At 39.0% G+C, this 15,593-nt stretch overlaps 2 protein-coding genes across 5 annotated transcripts in view; both read right to left on the bottom strand.

Annotated features, from left to right (window-relative positions):
* The window catches only part of LOC115624670 (rho-related BTB domain-containing protein 1), a 93,586-nt gene extending 81,943 nt beyond the window's left edge, over positions 1-11,643 (bottom strand). For 2 of the 4 annotated variants that reach the window (XM_030519465.1, XM_030519466.1), the window contains exon 1: positions 11,484-11,643. Coding sequence is in view for 1 of the 4 variants with exons in the window: in XM_030519468.1 (XP_030375328.1) it covers positions 11,484-11,489 (6 nt within the window). In the remaining 3 variants the exon portion in view is untranslated. Of the gene's footprint in view, positions 1-9,317; positions 9,415-11,483 lie in introns of all 4 variants that reach the window. The other 2 variants (XM_030519467.1, XM_030519468.1) reach the window with 2 other exon arrangements.
* Positions 11,644-13,838: 2,195 nt separating this feature from the next.
* Positions 13,839-14,456, bottom strand: LOC115624650. Its single transcript, XM_030519426.1, has 2 exons — positions 14,088-14,456; positions 13,839-14,034 (listed from the first exon to the last, which is right to left on the bottom strand). The coding sequence occupies exons 1-2, from the start codon at positions 14,364-14,366 to the stop codon at positions 13,870-13,872; spliced, it is 444 nt and encodes a 147-aa protein (XP_030375286.1). The 5' UTR covers positions 14,367-14,456; the 3' UTR covers positions 13,839-13,869.
* Between the last annotated feature and the right edge of the window lie 1,137 nt (positions 14,457-15,593).

The raw sequence follows: 15,593 nt of genomic DNA, 5'->3' as shown, positions 1-15,593 counted from the left end.
AACGTGCCGGTTACAATTTGCACTTCGTTATCACTAGTCGTGATAGCCGCTGTTTCGTCGTTGATGATGATGTCGCCGTCGTCGATGACCGTGAATGACTCGAGATGGCTGGGTCGAGTGGTGCAATGGGCCGTGCCATCAGAGTGTAGTTGTTGAGCGCACGTAGCATAGGGCAATCTTCTACAGAAAGTTGTTGTGAGCGCAGCGCTGCAGTTTCCGATTGGAAATATTTCATTCCCGCAATCGGCTATGATGTTTTCGTCAGCTATGTTAAGGATGGTGTTATTATCTTGTACAGGGTACAAGAGAATCTTCTTACATATTAAACATGGCTTAGGGTATTTAATTAGAAAATGTAGTAAATTATTATTATTTAGTATAACTCTGATTTGGGCTACTTCCATCAAGTCAGTAATGGTTATGTTCGTAGAACGCTCATTGATTATGTTATTTAAATCGTTAGTGTCTAATATTGCTGGGTTAATAATTCCAATCTTTGTGAGTGTAACAGATAACATTAAAGTTTCAAGTTCCAAAATTAATATTGTATTTCTTGAGAGCAAAGTTTCGTATAAGTGTTCTGTGTTTATATGGCTATTCTTTGAATTCTTTATTAGCATGTTTACTGTGTCTGTTAACTTATTTAGCTGTCGTTGCGTTTTTGTATTAATATTTACCTGCCTATTTGCAAATTCAATGAGCTCCTGTTGTGTCAGTTTCAATTTTTCAAAGTCGTCAAAATCTGGAGTCCCAGCTACTACCTTTAAAACAGTGCCTAACATATTAATGCTTCTGGCGTGGCGGTGGTGAATGTCTATTGTTGCTAAGAGTGTTCTCGTGTGTCGTATGTCCGAGTCTAGTATCTGTCTCATGTGTGATTGAGGAAAATGGTTCCTCAACTTCTCTGTTTCGCCCATCATTTCCGCGTACATTGTTAGATTAGTCGAGTGTTTTAAATATTGGAAATCTTTCCAAATTGTCGTGTCTCCGTCCATGATTGGTATGTAGTCCGCGTTCGAGTAGTCAGTCAGTTTAGCGTTTGTCATTGTGACAAGAAGTAGCATAGTCCAGATCCTAAGTAAGAAAGGAAACCCATACTATAGTTACCTTATATTATCCTTATGAACCACCCTCCCATTAATCAAGGCTGTGGTCCCCAAGTCTGCTTCTACCGTTTCTTCGTTGTACAAGGATGTTAGTTAATTTTCCAGTCTCCTATTTGATCTTACGAGGACTCTGTCCCCTACTTGGAAAATTCTATTTTGTCTTACTTCGTTTAACCTTTGCATTTGTATATTCTGTGCTTTAAGGACTTTATCTCTTATTTCTGCGTCAAGCTCTGGAGGAGAAGAATGAATCACATCAATAGGTCGTTTGTCGGTAACTGAATGTATTGTCCGGTTGTATTCCATAGTTGCCTGAAGTATTAGTTCGGTTGTATCGGCAATATTTTTTCCAGATCTCAGACATCTTGCGATTTCAACAAGAGTACTATGGAATCTCTCTACCTGTCCATTCGAAGTGCTATGAAGCGGTGGTGCGTTTACAACCTGAACGTTAAATCGATTATTTAGAAGTGATTTTATGGTTTCTGATTTTATGGAAGGTTCATTATCGCAATATATTGTTTTAGTGTACTTGTACTCATGAGCTGCAAGATTGCCGATTGTATGTCTATTATTGTTCTAGAGGCGATAGGTTGGACAATCGAAAACTTTGAAAGCTTGTGTATACAAGTAAGGAAATATTTCTTGTCAGTTGAAAATATGTCGACGTGCAATATCTCGCCCACACGCAACGGAAGTACCTGCTTCTGAGGGTGCCGATCATACTTCTCTTTTTAACAAATTCTTGGAGAATCTGTTTTACGTTTTCTTAAACGGCCCTATGAGCTCTATTATGCTCTGTGACAACTATTTCTTTCTGCTCGCCTTTATTCAAAATATCGGTTACCATATGTTTTGCATAACGGATTGTCGTCGTAGGGTATATTTCTATTTGTTTATGTTGAATGAATGCTAGTATTGGTAGTTCGCAGAAAATTGCGTTTACTACGTCCTTCTTGACCGCGTCACATACCCTCTAAATTAACGTTTCTCTACCTGAGAAATGTATGAGGTGACGAGTTTTCTCACCTAACATAATAACAGTCCTATCTGAGGCAGGTCCACTTTCACCTATTACTATTTGGTACCGAAAGCAGTTGACTGGTTTGCCTGTTGATTCAACAGTGTGAGTGACAACTCGCTATGTATCGTTGCAATATCGAACTGTGCATCTTCCTCCAAAGTGTGGATGTTTTGTCTTGACAATGCATCTGCAACGCAATTTTCCTTCCCTGGCTTGTAAAATATTTGAGCATTATGCTCGTCAATGTAAGCTTTCCACCGCGTAATTTTTGCGTTAGGGTTGCGGTCAGAGACTGCGAATGTCAGGGGCTGGTGGTCGGTAAAAATATTTAGATTTTTTACTCCATACAAGTAGTTCCTGAGGTTCCTTGAGCCCACACTATAGCGAGCAACTCACTTTCGTTTGTGGCGAAATTCAGCTCTCTCTCCCCAAAACCCCAAAACCAAAGGACGAAGCGTCGGTTGTTAGGTCAAACGGCTTCTTATAATCGGGATAGAGTAACATTACATTTTCGGATGCAAGAACCTCTTTAGGCCTACTGAATGCCTCGCATTGCTTTTGGTCGAAATTTACTGGTATTTTCTTTGACTGGCCAGCGCTAACTTTTCCATTTTCTCCCTTTAAGATATCACTCAAAGGCCTTGCTATTGATGTCTTTAATAAGTCTTGTCTTTAATAAGTCTTTAATAAAGCATCTGTAATAACTTGCCAATCCAAGAAAGGATCTGACATTGAATAGTGTGGTTGGTTGTTCATAGTTACGAATAGCTTCTACCTTATTAGGGCATGTAGTAATACCACCGCGTGATACCACAAAGCCTAAGAATTCTACACTGTCTTTAAGGAAATTTGATTTTCCTCGCGAGACCCTCATGTTGGCTTGGTATACTTTGTCCAAGACCCATGCTATGTGTTTTACATGATCGTTCATGTTTTCTGAGAAGATTATGACGTCATCGACGTAAACGTAGCATGATTTCTCGATCTGTTCTCTAAGTACGTCGTCAATGGCCCAAAAGCCAAAAGGAAGCCTGCAAAATTCATATTTCCCGTTTCCCACTGAAAAAGCTGTTTATACTCTGTACATGAAATGTACAGAAGTATATTAGGTTTGTGGGAGCTGAAAAATGTAACAGGCAGAAGGAGGCGTGGCAGACCCCACAAAGTATATATATTCTTGATCAGCATGACGAGACGAGTCGATCTAGCCCTGTTTGTCCGTCCGTATGAACACCTGGATCTCAGAAACTATAAGAGATAGAGACACCAAATTTTGCACAAAGATGCCTTATGTGTGTATTCTATACGAGTTTGTGTTATTTTTTTGATTTCCCCCCACTTCCCCCCTATGGGGGTTTTCCCGATTTTACATTCGTATAATCGCCTATATCTCGGAGACTATAAGACCTAGGAACACCAAATCTTAGTCCCAGATGCCTTATGTGAATACGCAGAAAATGTATATTTTGGAATTTCCCTCCCTCCCCCCTCTACCCCACAAATCGTAACTCCCGTAATTCTTGGAATTTCAAACTAAAATTTTGCAAGTACCCCCAGTTGGTTATTGTGTGTCCGTGTGCCACTATGATAGACCGATTTAACGAGAAGTTATAGCCATAAATATATTTGCTGCTGCAGCGCTGCTCAAGCGCTGCCCGCGGCTGTTGTTGATGCTGGTGCTTTGGTTGACTGCGAAAATGCTTACACAGACACAAATAGACGCGTATAGGCATACATACACTCACACAGACGCAATTGCTATGTAAATGTGCAATTATAAACACTTTACGTGAGCTCGAATACCGAGAGAGGTAAAATCGATCAAATTTTTTTTTTTTATTTTCTTAATTTTTTTTATTTGTTTTTCACTATCCCATTCCGCGAGTAGGATTTGATGGAAGCCTGACTTCGGTCCAATGTGGTGAAATATTTTGCTTTTCCCAAATTTGACAAAATGGAAGTTATATTTGGTATAGGGTATTTGTCGTCTATTGTTTTGAAATTTAATTTTCTGAAGTCTATCACTAATCTTTTCTTTTTATTCCCATGTTCGTCAGTTCCTTTTTTATCAACGACCCATACGGGGTTGTTGTATGGTGACCTTGATGGTCTGATTATGCCATCCTTGAGCAAGTCTCGCATTTCGGAATTTACAAAGTCTGCTACGCACATGGGATATGGATACAATTTAGAATAGATGGGGTCCTCGTTCTCAGTTCGGATAGTGCCGACTATGTTTGTGTTATAAGGTAAATCCTTATTAGAGTCTGCAAATACATCGGTTCGATATTTTGTCGGTTTGATATTTTCAACTTTTGTGAAATTTACACTTGCACATTTACGCTTTGCACAATCGTTTTCGGGTCATGGGCAGACATTATAATGATCTTTCACATTTACTTTCGACAGGGCTCTCTCTTTGTTCTATCAAATCTATTCTTTATAATTATCTTCGGGGAAATCTCTGACCACTTACTGCTGTGAGTTGGGGCATAGCTTGCCGGACTGGCATTTAAAATTTCCCCCACCGGGTTGGAGATTTCCCTCTTTTTCGTCTCTCTAACATTCTCTTTTTCTGTTTCTCTGTCTCTCTTTCCTTTTTTCTTTTTCTCTTTCTACTTCGTACTTTTTCTAATTAGTTGTTAAATAGAATTAATTTTTCACCTTTACCTACTTTTTGCATAGTTTTTTAGGTCTTTAATGTCTCTGACCGCATATGGCTGTAAATCGGGGCATAGCTGGCCAATTGGCAAATAAAATTCCCCCAACGTGTCGGAGGCATTAATAGACGTCATTGTACAGCTTTGTGTTAGGCTTTCTTATCTTTTATTTTGTTTAGTTTAATTTGTTATATTAAGTTTTATAATATAATCGACAGTAGTATTGTTGATATTATGAATAAAATAAAATTAGGAAATTGTATTTTTTCTGATTCCGTGTCAATTATTAATCTTTGATTTTTAAAGTCTAGTTTTACGCTTGTTTGTTTTAGTAAGTCAAGTCCAATTATTCCGTCAAAAGTCGTAAAGTTGTGTAGTACAAAAAACGTTGCGTTGTTCAGATCTTGTATCTGTGCATCAAAACTTCTTTTTTGAGCGGCAAGTGCATTGTTTACTGCCGCTTCTATTACTGTCTGTAATTGCTCTGAAGACATAGCCATAAGTACCTAACTCCTATTCGTTTTGGTTTTTTACACGGACTCTACTATCAAGTTTTTTAAATTTGTCCAGCAAGTCTTCTATGTCACTGTCACACATAAGTTTTGTCACTACGCAAAGATTGGTATTTTAACTTTGTAACAAATTTTATTATATTCTTCTTTAAATTTGAATTGATAAAAAAAAATTTTAACAAAATTTTTTTTATTACGTATTTATTCTTTTAGTTTGTAAATTGTCAATGAGCGATCTACTTATCTAGATCGAATTCTAGTGTTGCCGCCGCCGTCGGTGTTGCCGTTGCCGCTTCTGTTGCTATTGTTGCCAGTAGAATTTCCTCTTTATTTTGTTGCTGCCGTCGGTGTTGACACTGTATGTTGCTTCAGTTATTGTTGTTATAACAATTTTATTTAAATAATTTGTTATTTAATTTTTGTATTCTGTTGCTGCCGTCGGTGTTGACGCTGTATGCTGCTTCAGTTGTTGTTGTTGCCGGTGGAATTTTTCCTTTTGTTCCGTTGCTGCCGTCGATGGTGACGTTGTGTTTTGTTGTTGCTGTAACAATTTTGTCTGAAGCTGCCGTCGGTGTTGACGCTGTATGCTGCTTCAGTTATTGTTGTTATAACAAATTTTATTAAAACACTTTATTATTTAACTTTTGTTTTCTGTTGCTGCTGTCGGTGTTGACGCTGTATGCTGTTTCAGTTGTTGGTGTTGTAACAGTTTTATCAAATTAATTTATTATTTATTTTTTTTCTTTTGCTGCTGCCGTCGATGGTGACGTTTTATGCTGCCGCAATTTGAGTGACTTTTGGGTTTTTTCACGTTGGGCGCCAATTAAGAAGTTCCTGACGTTGGTGATTATTATGTTCAACCGACTAAGGATTTATTATTCAATTAACACAGTGCATTGTTGCACTAATAAAAGACAAGAGCTCGTGTATTCCGAACGGTTTAATATCCAAAAGTCATCTAACTGCTAAGAACATTCTTTCTTATAACTAAAGCTAGCCCTGTACCTCAAACATGCTGACACTGCGCCTCGTGCATATCAGCTGCTTACATCGCGGAGCGTTGCACTCTGCAATGACGGTTTTCGTTGTGCAATATCTGCGGACGTTGCTGATCTTGCACTATTATCACGCCAGCTCTGCTATGTCGATTTGGCAACTTCTTTGTCGCTGAGTGGTCGTGTTAACTTATACATATATGTGTTTATACTCTGTACATAAAATGTACAAGAGTATATTAGGTTTGCGGGAGCTGAAAATCTAACAGGCAGAAGGAGGCGTGGCAGACCCCACAAAGTATATATATTCTTGATCAGCATGACGAGACGAGTCAATCTAGCCCTGTCTGTCTGTCTGTCCGTCCGTATGAACACCTGGATCTCAGAAACTATAAGAGATAGAGACATTATTTTTTTTATTCCCCCCCCCCCCCCCTCCCCCCCGTCCTATGGAGGGTTTCCCGTATAATCGCCTATATCTCGGAGACCATAAGACCTAGGGACACTAAATTTTAGTCCCCGATGCCTAATGTGAATACGCAGAAAATGTGTATTTTGGAATTTCCCTCCCTCCCCCCTCTCCCATGCAAATCGCGAGGTAAAATCGTTCAAAATTTTTTTTTAATTCTCTTGCTTTTGTTAATTTCTATAGTTATTCTAAACATATGTGCAGAGTATTTCAAAGTCGGGACACCCGACTTTTATATTTAAGAATTGTTGTTGGTTTTCTATTTAAACCTTTTTATATTTTCTTTTAGTTTTACTCCAGCAGCTTATAAAGTCTTACTCCTGTAGTCGTAGCTATCGTTAGGCCCAATTTTGACGTAGACGGCGGCATGTATGTTAGCGCACAAAATACAATTATAAGTTGAATATTGAATATTCAATAATATATACATATATAAATTCATATGAGGTTCACTTCCAAGCCAGAAGATTAAGAACATAACATTTAAGAACATAAATTAAGCATTTTTATTTTTAATTTTAAAATTGATTAAGTAACATTTATGTATGAGTTTAATAAGGAAGAACTGAAATTATTATTATTTTTGATTTTAACCAAGAAAACTTTGCTAGTGCCCACTGTAAGTTTGTTTGTAAGTTTAGACTAAAGTAGTGCGCGCGGGCGCTAGACTACATTAGCACAACCGTATCTAGGGTGGCTTAGTCGCTGGCTGGTATGTAAGACTCAGTACTTATCCCCAATCGTTTCCTTTAAGTCTACACCCAAAGCAAGGGTGTGCTCAATTCTTGATGCAGGTTACGAAGATCCGCTTCCCAAGTGATTTGGAAACTTCGCATTTGGTATGAAAATGCCTTCAATAAAATATACTCGATCGGGGAGATATGTACGTGTGGGGCGGCGTTGCACGTAGCCGTTTCGCCCGTGTATGGCCGTGGAGTGGCGAATGTTACGAAATGATAATGTTGCGGAATGGCAGATGTTGCGGAAAACTATCAATCCACTGTTTCCGAATCTTCGGCTCAAACATCGCCAGTTGCCTTGGCCAGTGCTTTTTAAACAAGCCTGCAAAAACAATTGTGACTATTTGCACTTTCCCTTTACACTCATCCATACCTTTTTTATTTAAATAACTGGCACTATGCAGTTAGTAAACCCTTTGGGTCAATTCTTGTGGCGTAGGAAAAATTTTGTAATTGTTCTTTTTTTTATTACACCCACGTGGTTCTATATTTACGGAATATTACTAATTACGTTCACTGTCACTGGCGTGGGTTTTTATTTCTTCGACTAACTGAAGCGAAGTTCTGCAACCGATCAGACCTCCAATGAAAGCTCGACTTACACGAGGGTGGGTCATTCGTATGCAAAATTTATTTTATATTTTTGTAGCATATTGCAAAAAAAAGAAATAGTTGGTTAAACGGATACTACAGGCTCTCACAGCAAATGTTGATACTTTACAAGCTATGTTTAAGGAGCTGCAGCAGACAAATCACTTTCTCAAACAAAACAACACGCAAACAGGACATATCCTACTTCCCTTGTAACCCGGTGACGACGGTTCAACTACAAATAGCTACTATTCAAGTTGCAACAAGCCTCGCTCCGAAGCTCCCATGGTCAGAAACAGACCTCAGCCTGCTGTTTACCAACCTTGGAAGTAAATTTATCATTGGAGGGGAACATGTCTGCAAAATTCAATCCACAACTCTTCTCTCCAAATTCTGCCAACTGGACAAGCAACACACACTCCTGATGTAGCAAATCATACACCAAGCGCTATTGACTTTTACGTCATTCAAGGAAACGTCGAATTAAGATTCCCTCGGATCGCCTATCCTTAGTAACCACTTATGATTCTATCCCGGTCATCAAGGCTCAGAAGGGACCAGATATAGCCGTATTTCGTCGAAAGTTGGAGGATACTCTTGATCTGAAATTGGAAATCTTGGTGTCAGAAGACATCGAGGATGCGCATGCCATCTTTCTGAATAAGGTTCATACAGGTAATGCTAATTAAAAAAAGCAAATAGGGTAAAGAAACGGTACTTCAGAAGCATAATGAAAAAGACCGACTTCTTGCAAATGCTTCCACTGATACAAGCTCTAGGCGCTCACTGTGGACTCTGGCGAAAAGATACAAACAGCAAGTGGCAGCTAAGTTCCCAATAAAAAGGTCTGACGGAATCTGGGCCAGATCGCCAAAGGAAAGAGCTGAGGCGTTTGCACGGTTTCAGCCATTTAGTACCAGCTCAACAACCATATTACTGTGGACGAAGTCACAGGACATATAAAAAGCAAAAAGACTCCAGGTGAAGATGACGTTGACAATTATATCATAAGCACATACCCTGGGTCATAATGACACTAAGTGACAGGGTCAATAAGATGAGATGGCTGGTTAGAAACCAGCAAAAAAACTGTCACTCAGAAACAAGGCCACCGTATACAAATCCTGCATCGCTCCTTTTTGGCGATATGGCCTTCAGGTATACGGAATCGCTGCAAAATTCCACCTGGAGAAATTCCGAAATCTTGTTCGCCTGCTAACCTTGGAGTGCAGGAAGTTTGTCCTTGGAAGTCCTCAACGAACAAGCTTCACAGTGAGCCGTCTACGAATCCACGCAAATCTACTCGCAAAGCGTTTGCTGAAACGGCGCAGAATTGGAAGAGCTACAGTTAGAAGAAGACTAAAGAGGTCACACCCTATAGACCTAGCCAACAGATTTATATAAATTTAAAATATAAAATTGTAATTAAGACTGAACACCTAATTTAGTTGTATTTGTATTTATCTATAAGTTTAATTTAAATTATAAAATTAACAGTTAAATTAGAGAAAAAAAAGTAGTTAAACCAGAGTATTCACACACAGCATCCAAAATAACCGAACAATAGGGAGTCCCATTGACCAAAATAGAAAATTACATTTTTCGAACATCACATTTTGCTGAGTTAAGTCTTATTTTGTAAGTCAAACGCAAGCTAAAAATAAAATATATATTTAATGAAGTTCTTGTTTCAATTAAGTGCCAAATAACTGTGTATTAATTAAACAAAGTTGGCAAAAATTGTGTGTCGCTGAGTGGTCAGGTCCGTTGTTACAAATGCTGTGCATAACAGGGCTGTCATGTGAATTGCATAGCTTGACGGAAAATAACTTTAAATTTTATGTTGATGATTTTTATGAGTAAAGCGAGTGCCGTTTAATTATCTAAAGCAGACTTGGAGGGGAAGTTCGAAAACATTAAATCTTTCGAAGTTCTGTGGCACCGACGCTATACTAGTTTTGTGCGTGTAACACACACAAGAAGCCTTGGCAGACCCCACAAAGTATATATAATTGATCAGGATGACAAGCGGAGTCGATATAGCCCTGTCCGTCCGTCCGTCTGTACGCAAGGATCTCAGCAAGTACAATTACGGATTCTCCTATGGTATAGGCTATAAATACTAAATATGACAATATAAGGGCGCTAAAACAAGGGGTACAAACATAGTAAGCGCTGAGACGAAGCTGAAGCCGAAGCTGTAGACAAAAAACTGTGCACAAGCAAACATATGAATTCGCTTAAAAGTGTAATGAATGTTCAATAAGATTTTATTGATGTCTAATGCCCTATGTCACTTCATTTTGATTTGTCATCAGATTTATAAAGCTAATGGTTTCTATTAAATACAAAAAGTTTTAAAACAAACGATATTTTCACAAATTAAAAGAATTTAATAAAAAACAAGAAAGGAATGATAAAGTCGAGCAGGCTCAACTCTTAAATACCCTGTACCTCCCACCAAAAAGAAAACAAAATTTTTTATTTTTTTTTTAAATTATATTTTTCAGCAGCAACAACAACAGGCAGCGGTTTTATTTATGGCTATAACTTTCTTCAGAATTCATGATGAAACATGGCACACGGACATATAATCACTAACTGGATGTACGTGCCATTATTATTTCAAAATTCCAAGAATTACGGAATTTATAAAAAAATTCGAATTGCGGTGGAAGGGGGGGGGGGGGGGGTGTATTAAAATAAAAAATAAACTTGACCTGCCTAGGAGTAAGGGGAACCTCGATTGGTTATTCTAGCTCTTGTACTTCCCGAGATCCTTGCGTTCATACAGACAGACGACTTGTCTTGTCATCCTGATCAATAATATACAGACTTTGTGGGGTCTGCAACGCCTCCTTCTGCCTGTTAAATACATTCGTACAAAACTAGTATAGCCTTTTACCCTTTGGGTTCAGGCTATAACAAAGAAAGTATAACATGGAAAAATAAAAATTCAATTATGGCCAAGTAGCAAAGAACAGCAAGGGAGTGGCGGATGAATTAGAAAAAAACACAAACTTCATCTGCCTAGGGTTTAGGCGAACCGTCAAACTGTCAAGAATATACATACATATGTATGTACATACATACATACATATATGTAAGCGTATACTTTGAGAAATCTGCCAGACCTCCTTCTGTGTGTGACATATGTATGTACATTCGCACTAAACAAGTACACGCTTTGGGTACAGGTTACAAAAAGAAATCGTGATTTATTTAATTATTTATATTTCTTGCAGAAACTTCATTGGTACATACAAGTATGTATGTACATACATACATACATACACGTAGCACAACAGCCTGTGATTGTTATAAAAACTAAACGATTTCATAATATGTACCCTTATATCCTTCGGGTACAAGGCATTTGAACTCACTTGCATGTTGATAATGTCGATTTTAGCACTGTTACATTAATATCCACGAGGGAGTTAATTTTTCTTACACGAAATAAATTAATTCACCATTAACGAATGTAATCTTTATGTTAAAGTCACTTTAATTGTAAAGAAAAACAGACTACTATTTTTTGTCTCTCATTGACAGGTAATAAACTTATCTAATTGAAAATATTTAAAACGTTAAACAAGTAAATACTAATTAACAACCTTCAACCGCAAAATACTGTAGGCATCATTGCACATAAGTACTAATATGTGTACTATACTATATGTATATATGTATGTACTAAGGTTGCAAAAAACATCGATTTTTTAACATCGTAGATAAGGAGTATTCGATTCTTAATGATGTTTTATTTGAGCGCGAATCATCGATATTTAGGCAAATGTAAGTAACTCAAAAATAAAAGAAATCTTGTCGGAGGCTCAAGAATTCAAACTAAACATGAATTGCATATACAGGGTTGCCATAGAAATCTCCGGAGATTTCGCCTGCAGTTGTTTTTGCAATCTCCAAAAAAATCTGTCGGTGTCACAGAACTTCGAAAAATTTCATTTTTTCGAACTACCGCTCAAGTCAACTGTCAGTCACAGCTGACTGTCGACGTTTACATTTCACTGAGTAATTCAGCATAAATCCAGTAACGCACTCATCTGTCAGCAGCTCGACGATTACATTTGACTGACTAATTGTGTTTGAATTCTGTAACGTAATAAGTTAAATAAAAAACCAAATATGACATTTGCATAAATAATAGCTGTTTAATTAATACAAAGTTAATTGGTACTTATTCGAAACAAGAATTGCGTATTGTATTGTATTTTTAACTTTTGTTTGACTCACAACTTTTAAATTAACTCAGTAAAATGTGATGTTCGAAAATTTAATTGTTCTTGTTTTGGATGCTAGTGTTTTTAGTATTCATTTAGTAATTTGCTAATGTACTAATATTTAAATATTTTTGACGCAGATCGTTCATAAATACTATAAAGTTTATATTCCAATGATTTTTTTTTTCTGAGGAAAAATCGATGCTTTGTACTTTATTTACCAGCTGGAGTAGAGGTTTGACGATACATCGACGATACATCGATGTTCCGAAAAAAATATCAAACATCGATGTATTATTTTCCACCTCGATTTTAACATCGATGTTTTTAACTTCTCTAAAAGCACAAAAGGCGGCAAATGTGTAAGTACAACTCTTTATTATTTATTTGATATATATATAATATTTAATATATATATACTTATAATATTAAAACATGGATTATCTTAATATAATTGTTTAGTAAACGTAATAAGAGTGGTTGGATTCTGTGGTGGTGTTGGAGGCGACAGTGAAGCGTAACCATGGACAATATTTAAAATTAAGAGTTTAAAAACATCGATGTTTGCTAAACTCGATGTTTTCCAACCTCTAAGCTGGAGGCACTATCCCCTACAACATGTACATATGGTTAGTGATATAGGTGGAGAAGCATCGATTATATTATTAATGCATCGATGTTTTTATAGTTTTGTAGCTATAGATGTTTTTTTACGACATTATGAAAGGGAAGATCACTGCGTTGAATTGATGGCGTTATTTTATTTTGTACATTAAATTAATTTTTAAATGTGTCGGTAAGCTTTGATTGGTGGTGTTGGCAGCGATCGTGAAAAGTAAGAAAACTTCAAATGCATCCCGCACGTCACGCATTAACATGACATTTAAAATATAACAGAGTAAGAGCACTAACCATACAACATAATACATAGATGCTGCATTTCATAAAACGAAAACGTATAGCTGTTCGGGTATTTGCCGAATGGGAGCTGTCGCACTTCGGCTGAGCCAACTGGGAGCATTCGCATTCGTGCTCTCCAGTGCTGTCATTTTAGCTTTTTTCCCGCTAGATCTGGATTTTTTTGAATGCCAGTGCGGAAAAAATTCGAAAACATCGGGTTGCGGGAATTCTAGCTTAAACACAAAATTTATTTAGCCTTTTTCTAGCTTTACTTAATTTTTCACCATATATTTTTTTCCTTATCTTTGTTAACACTTAAAATCATGAATATCTTCTTCTTCTTCTTGACTGGTCTTCAAACCCGTTATCGGGCTATGACCTGACGTAACACAGCTCTCCACGCGCCTCGTAGAGCTCGTACAGTTCGCTGTTCCATCGTATGCGGTAGTCGTCGCCAACGCGTATGGGACCGAAGATCTTCCGAAGCATCTTTCTCTCAAACACTGCAAGAGCTGCTGCATCAGTCTGCGATATCACCCATGCTTCTGCACCATAAAGCAGCACGGGGAGGATGAGCGTCTTGTAGAGCGTTAGCTTGGTTTTTCGGGAAAGGTCTCTGCTACTCAATTGCCTACTGAGGCTGAAGTAGCATCGATTGGCTAGAGTTAATCTCCATTTGATTTCTAGGCTGACATCGTTGGTTGCTGTGACGGTGGTGCCAAGATACATAAAATCTTTCACCATTTCGAAAGTATAGTTTTCCACCGCGATCTGGGAGTCTGGTTGCCGCGTGTCCCTGCTAGAGGAAAACATATACTTAGTTTTGCTCTCATTTATCACCAAACCCACTTTTGCAGCTTCCTTCTCAATAGCCGCAAATGCTCCGGTGACGCCTCTCCTGGTACGGCTGATAATGTCTATATCATCAGCGTACGCAAGAAGCTGAACGCTTTTAAAAAAGATCGTTCCGCCTCGGTGTACACCAGCTTTGCGCACCACACTCTCCAGCAGGAAGTTGAAGAGATAGCACGAGAGGGCATCGCCTTGCCTGAAACCTCGAACGGTATCAAAGGGTTCGGAGAGGTCCTTTCCTACCTTGACGGAGCTACGAGTGTTGCTCAACGTCATTCTGCAAAGTCGCACTAGCTTTGCAGGGATACCGAACTCAGACAGTGCGGCATATACACGTTCCCTCCTCGGGCTATCGAATGCTGCTTTATAATCGACGAAAAGATGGTGGGTATCGATTTGAAACTCATGGGTTTTCTCCAGGATTTGGCGTAGCGTGAATATCTGGTCAGTGGTGGATTTACCAGGCATAAAGCCGCACTGATAAGGCCCAATCAGTGCTATCGCAAATGGCTTTAGCTTATCACACACTACGCTTGATATGACCTTATATGCGACGGAAAGAAGGCTGATTCCACGATAGTTGGTGCAGACCGTGGGATCACCTTTTTTTAGGACGGGACATAGGACACCGAGATTCCAATCATCAGGCATGCTTTCAGTTAGCCATATTTTGCAGATGAGCTGGTGCATGCACCCTACCAACTCATCGCCGCCTGCCTTAAACAGCTCCGCAGGCAGCCCATCTGCTCCCGCAGATTTGTTGTTTTTGAGCCGCTGGATGGCTGTTTCGACTTCGTCATGGCTAGGTGACGGTACTTCAATACCATCGTCGGCGATCGGTTCTGTGGGGTCATCTCCGCTGGCGGAATTGTTAACATCTTCGCCTGATAGAAGATTGGAGAAATGTTCCCTCCACAGTCTCAGTGCCGCTTGCCCGTCCACCACCAGATTTCCTTCCGAGTTCTTACAGGCTGACGCTGCGGGCTTAAAACCTTGTGTTAGACGCTTCACCTTCTGGAAAAATTTCCTAGCGTCGTTCCTGTCTCTACAAAGCTCCATCTCCTCTCGCTCTCGCTTTTCTTGCTCTCTCTTCTTGCGTCTAAAAAGCCGCCTCTCCTCCCTCTTCTTCTCACGATATACATCATGCACAGCGCGCGTTGTCGCCGTCTGCAGGGTTCTTTTGTACGCGGCATTCTTCGCTGCAGTGGCTTCGCGGCACTCCTCGTCGTACCATTGGTTTCTCGGTAGCGGCTGTTGGAAACCAATGACATCTTCTGCGGCTGTGTGCAGTGAGCGGGAAATATGTGCCCAAAGTCCGCTACCAGTATCGGTTTCCGAGAACGGTTGAGAAAGCAGCTCAGAGAGTTGAGCGGAGTAAGCTTCGGCAGTCTGTTGTGCTAGCAGCTTTCCGACGTCTAGTTTTCGCTGCGTGTTGGGGCGTACATTTTTCGCCATGCATAATCGCATGCGGACCTTGGCTGCAACAAGTTGGTGGTCCGAATC

The sequence above is a fragment of the Scaptodrosophila lebanonensis genome, unplaced genomic scaffold (assembly GCF_003285725.1).
Source record: "Scaptodrosophila lebanonensis strain 11010-0011.00,11010-0021.00 unplaced genomic scaffold, SlebRS2 tig00000061-arrow-pilon, whole genome shotgun sequence".
NCBI lineage: Eukaryota > Metazoa > Arthropoda > Insecta > Diptera > Drosophilidae > Scaptodrosophila > Scaptodrosophila lebanonensis.
Note: the sequence above shows the minus strand (reverse complement) of the source record. Positions and strands in the feature narration are given on the sequence as shown.